This window comes from Plecotus auritus (genome assembly GCF_963455305.1).
Source record: "Plecotus auritus genome assembly, chromosome: 5".
NCBI classification, from domain to species: domain Eukaryota; kingdom Metazoa; phylum Chordata; class Mammalia; order Chiroptera; family Vespertilionidae; genus Plecotus; species Plecotus auritus.
This window is the reverse complement of record NC_137776.1, coordinates 40,295,161-40,300,764: the sequence shown is the minus strand read 5'-3', so window position 1 is coordinate 40,300,764 and position 5,604 is coordinate 40,295,161. Positions and strand designations below refer to the sequence as shown.

Sequence of the window (5,604 nt, the reverse complement as noted above, 5' to 3'; positions counted from 1 at the left end):
TGAAATACTCCTTGCTGCTACTGTCACAGCTTGATGGAGCCCCATTGGCAATGTTATTAGTAGGGCTAATTGTTCCTGTCCATTAGATTACTCACATTTTTCTGGAGCAGCTTGCTAAATGAGGTCAGCTTTCTGGAACCCCTAAATCACCAATGAGAAGGAGATTAAAGGAACAAGCTTGGGAAGGGAGGTAGTCATCCAATATGGCATCGGAATCAGAGGAGGAACAATGGAGTTACTAATGACAGTAATCAGAGCACCGGGGTAGAGCCAGAGCAGAAGTGCCAAAATGTTATTCCCTAGGAATCTCTCGTGTCAGTCAATACATCCAGAGGAACAACAATGCCAAACTTTTTTTTTTTAGTGGACTTAACAATGGACAGAATCATCTGTAACTTTCTCCAGTGAATTTTGTTTATGAAAGAGCACAATAGTGCTCCAATTGCACCTTCCAACAATATAGTACAAAGAGCATGTTCTTCAGGAAAAGTAATTCATTACCTTTTTTTCTGGGAAAAATTGTTGAAATCATCACAAGGTGTTTATAGAACAATTACAAAATGCCACTTCTTGGGTTCTTTAAATTAATTAAATAATTTCTTCCAGGCATTTTCTAAAGGTTTGTAACTTTCTTTTGGGGATAGTACTGGTTTGTATTAGAGGACATTTCAGCTCAGGAAAATATACAGATAACAAAGCACTAAGCAAATGGTAAAGTTTTTAAATATACTTTTTAATATGTTGGCAAACTAAACTAGGGTACTTGTTTGTATCTTGCTTGTTAATAATTAACTGAATGCCCCTTTTAAAAAAATTGAAAACACATAACATAATAATTTAAAAGAATGAAAACCCAAAAACTAAATGTGAAGATGCTTAAAGCAAAGAAAAGCAAAAACAACTATTTGTTTCTCCACAACCCTCCCTCGCTCCCCTCCCCCCACAGCTTCATATTCCAAGAAGTGAAATATCATGGAAATATCACGTAGGTCCTTTCCTTATCTACAAAGATCTGATGACTTCCTAAGCAAGATAAACAGACTAGAAAGTATGCTAAAGTAAACTTTTCTTTTTTGTTTTATTCTTTAAATACTGCTTAGTACTTTCTTAACTCAGCAAATAAAGCAACTATTCCACTTAGGAATTATTTATACTAAAAATCACTTTAAAAAGAACTGCAGCAATTGCTCAGATTTTTAATACTATTTTATTGCAATTGAATGCGTGTCTTCTAATTGTGCATTACACCATAATATACAGGATTACAAACAAGATTACAGTACAGATCGATTGCAGTGGTACCAGTATCACGTCTCAAACAGCACTTAGTCTGGACTGCATTTTACATGCAATAGCTATTGTCTAATTATGAATTAAATGGTTTGAATTTATTTAAGCTATGTACTAACTGACTACAATAGGTATAAATCCCAACATTAACAACCTGATTTGATTTAGGCTCAGATTCATTACATGAATATATGACAAACCACCATTTGTGTGACTATGTATAAAATCATGCATTATATTTTCTAGAAACATCAATAGCTTCAGATTCTCTGTAAAATTGTGGGATGCAAAGGAGGAAAAGACTAAAAAGAAACAGTGCAAATTGTATGTGATAGTCAAGCAGCTTTTGATTTAAAGAAGGGTATGTTGGCATTTGTTTATAATATGTATATAAAAGCTTGTGCAAGCAATGATTTGATATGTTTGTTAGGGAATACATCTCTTTTTTTTCATCCTCTTGAGTGTTGTGGATCTGGTTTTCATTTTAAAGAGAGGGAAAGACTTTAAAGTGAAATGAATTGCTCAAATTGTGCAATTTTTTTTTAACAATAGAGAGGAAAGAAGTGCTAAGGCAACACAATAACTTTCTAAGCACTTTTCTGCTGGTTTAAATTAGTTAAATTATTTTGTATAAATTAGATATAATTCTACTTTTCTGATATGTATAAAAATTGATGAAGCTGCATGGTTTTAAAATAGGAAATCCACATTATAAAAAGTCATTAAAAATTCTGTACAAAATCACAACAAAATAATTCAGCATGGGAAAGGTAACAAGTAGTAAAATGCTGGTTGAAAAATATATATTTATATATATTTTAATTGGCCCATTACTAGTTTAAAAATTGCATAGATCCTAATTATTGCTTGTGATTTTGTTATCCCGATCAGATAATTAATATGATCTGAATACAGCTACACCAAATTTGTGGTGCACTTTTTTTTTTACTTTACTGTACTACTTTTTTTTTTTTTAATAGAAGAGCTATAGAAAATAATACATAAGGTGAACAGGAACTTTGATCCCCTGTTTCTTCCAAAGGCAGTAACGACAATAAATACATATATCACTTGAAGCTTGGAGTATTTGCACTTTGCAGCAGTAGTACCCAAAGGGCTGCCTTTTGTAAACACGACAGTCACTGTAAGCACAGTGGGTTCGTTTCCGGGGGTGGTGAAACTGACGTGCCTCTAATCGTGAAAGATGGCATTGAGCTGGGCACTCATGACTCGCTCATGATGTGAATGGCTATCGAAGGACATGATATTGTCTATAGGGATCTCACAGCGAGGGGCAGCGGCGCCCGAGAAGATTGATCCGTGGCTTTGGGCCCCTGCCAGGGTCGCTGCAGGATAGTGCATGGTAAAGGCATAATTTTTCTCAAACTCGGCGGGCGGTTCGTGTTTGAAAGAGAAGTTGCCATTGATGCTGAGCGGCGGACTGAGGGGTCCATCAAAGGAGGGGCTGGTGCAATCAGTCAGGGGGCTTTCAAAGAAGGGCTCTAGCGCGGCGCTGTAGGCGTGCGGCGGCGGCGGCTTGACGTGGAAGACGTGGGAGCTGTCCATGGTTCCGTAGGGCGGGCTGGGCAACCCCGGCGACTGGTAGGAGTAGGGGTGCACAGGGAAGGAAGCGCTGGCAGTGGGCAGGTGCGGGGGCATTTCCTGGTTCTGCTCTGGCAGAAAAGTCCGAGGATTGAGCTGCAGGCAGCCCGCAACCAGGTTGGTGGTGGGTTGGGATAAGCCCTTGCAGAGCGTCTGTACGAAGGAGACCAGATCAGGGCTTTTGCCGGAACGCAGGATCTCCGACAGAGCCCAGATGTAGTTCTTGGCCAAGCGCAGCGTCTCGATTTTGGACAGCTTCTGGGTCTTGGAGTAGCAGGGCACCACCTTGCGCAGGTTGTCCAGCGCCGCGTTCAGACCGTGCATGCGGTTCCGCTCCCGGGCATTGGCCTTCATGCGCCTCAGCTTAAAACGCTCCAGGCGCGCCTTGGTCATTTTCTTCTTTTTGGGGCCGCGTCTCTTGGGCTTTTGATCATCGTCCTCCTCTTCCTCTTCTTCCTCCTCTTCCAGGTCCTCGTCTTCCTCCTCCTCCTCTCCCCCGTTCCTCAGGGAGTCCTCTTCCGCGTTCATAGTTTCTAGGTCGTCCTCCTTCTTGTCTGTTTCGTGCTCCTCGTCCTGAGAACTAAGACACTCGTCTGTCCAGCTCGGAGGACCCTGGGGCTGAGGTTCGCCCATCAGCCCGCTCTCGCTGTATGATTTGGTCATGTTTCGGTTTCCTACATTCAGTAAGGGAGAGAGAAAACCAGAAAGAAAAAAAGGAGAAAAACGCTACATTCAAAAACTTCATATGCCTTCAGCTCCCACTTGCATGGGAAGTACAACTCATTACAAAATGAATGTCCCTAAGGAAAAGTTAAATGCACTGTTTTATAATGGCATGTGTGTGCCCCGCTGGTACGTAGGAGACAAGGCAGAGCTGGGGGTGGGGGAGAGAGTGACTACGTGTATATGTACACTCATGTGTGTATGTTTCCTAGTGACCAACTTAAGTCTTTTTATGGTGATTACCCGGCAGGATAATACGTGTGAAAACGAGTATACATTTCCGTGACTTTATGCTTATCTGCATGAGTTCAAAGTCACAACTCCACAAAAATAATGAGTTTGAAAATCTCAGTTCTGTTCCCATCTCTGTCCTGGCTTCTCAGCACTCAGAGATTAAAGTTGAAGAGCCATTACGTAATTTACCAACGCTGGCAGTGATTTTTAAGAAGATTATACTACGGGGAGATTGAAGAGCAAATGCATGGTGGACCAAAAGTACTTTCAACCAAATGATTTCACCATCAACAGAACATTTTGGGGGGAAAAAGTGGGCAGGGATCTTCCATTGCACACTCGCCTTTCTTTCCTGGCCCTCCCCTGAAAATCCACCTTGTACAAAAGCGCCTGTTTGGGGCTGGGGCTGGGGATGGGGGCGCGGCGAGAGCGCTCTCCCAAGCGCCGGGGATCAGGTGCGGGAGGCTCCGGTCTAATAAACAGCCCATTGAAAAGGCTGCCCGCTCTTTATTGGGCCTTTTCGAAGTTCTCCTCAAACCTCCCTTTAAAAGATTGAGTCATTATAATGATCAGCAATTGGCAATGGCGAAGTTAGCGCTTTTAATAAGAGAAAGAAAAAGCATTTAGTGAGACAACTGAATTTCTGGTTTCTGCAGTGGCTGCTGGGGACTTGGACGCCTCTGGAGCAGTAACAGGTAGTAAGAGTGAGTCCCGCTCCCTTTCTCCACATTTCTCCTCCTCTCAATTAAACTTTCTCTCAACTCGATTTGTTTTCCAGGGTGTGTATACCCAAGGTATCCGTGTCCCTTTCATTCGCTGAAAAAATGACTTGGCACTTCCAATGTGCCTAACACACATGCACACAAAATAAATCTTGGTAACAAGGGCTTATTTTCTTACTGTAATAGGTAAGAAAGTAAAGTAGTGCATTGCTTTCAGGACTTTGAAACTACCATTAGCAAATGACCAGAGAGTTATTTGCATTATTAAAAATCCAAAGATGCTTCTATTCTTCACCTCCTCCGCCCTCCCCCCAATTTTTTAAAATAAATTTTAAAATCAGAAAGCTTGCAGTAGGTATTTGAGCGACGGTAGTCAAAATGTGTGTATACGTGCCAGCAATCATGGGGAGGAATGCCTGTTTCAACACACAAACACACACACAGACACACAGATACAGATACAGAATTTCCAGGGACATTAGGTCTTCAGTTACTGCTTTTATTTCCAAGCAAAAATGAAAGGATTGTAATTACCTGTAGTTGTTAGTAGGTCCTGAGCAGTGGTGGTCTCATAACCCTGGGGCCTCCGGACGTCGTGCCTTCTGCGCGGGACGAATTCCTCGTGTCCCCGCCGCGCGGGCGCTCAGGTTATATAGCCGAGGTGGTGATGCTGAGAGCGGGCGGGGCCGGGAGCTGAGCGCCAGCAGGTCCCGGCGCCCGCGCCTGCGCATGCGTCCAGGCTGTGCGCTCCTTTCCGCCTCCCCCTACCCCCCGCCCCTTCAGCCTTGCACCTCTCCGACCCTCCTCCTACTCTTGCTCCAGTCTCCCGCAACCCTACCTCCGCCCCTTCTCCATCCTCCCCAGCACGCGCCATATGGTCCTTCCATTCCGGCCAAGAGCCGGGAACCACGTGACCTGCCCATTTGTATGCCGCGGAGAGCTTCATTCCGGCCCCTTTGTGGCCCAAAGAAAGTGGCCCATCTGTCGCCAGTTAGAGACTCCGCGGACCAGTTTTTACCCGCAGGAGAGATTA

The 5,604-nt window shown here is 43.4% G+C and overlaps 1 protein-coding gene across 1 annotated transcript; it reads right to left on the bottom strand.

The window, feature by feature from the left end:
- Positions 1-1,189: 1,189 nt before the first annotated feature.
- On the bottom strand, positions 1,190-5,353 carry NEUROD1 (neuronal differentiation 1). The gene is made up of 2 exons (XM_080667907.1): positions 5,106-5,353; positions 1,190-3,566 (listed from the first exon to the last, which is right to left on the bottom strand). The coding sequence occupies exon 2, from the start codon at positions 3,553-3,555 to the stop codon at positions 2,482-2,484; it is 1,074 nt and encodes a 357-aa protein (XP_080524033.1). The 5' UTR covers positions 3,556-3,566; positions 5,106-5,353; the 3' UTR covers positions 1,190-2,481.
- Positions 5,354-5,604: the final 251 nt, after the last annotated feature.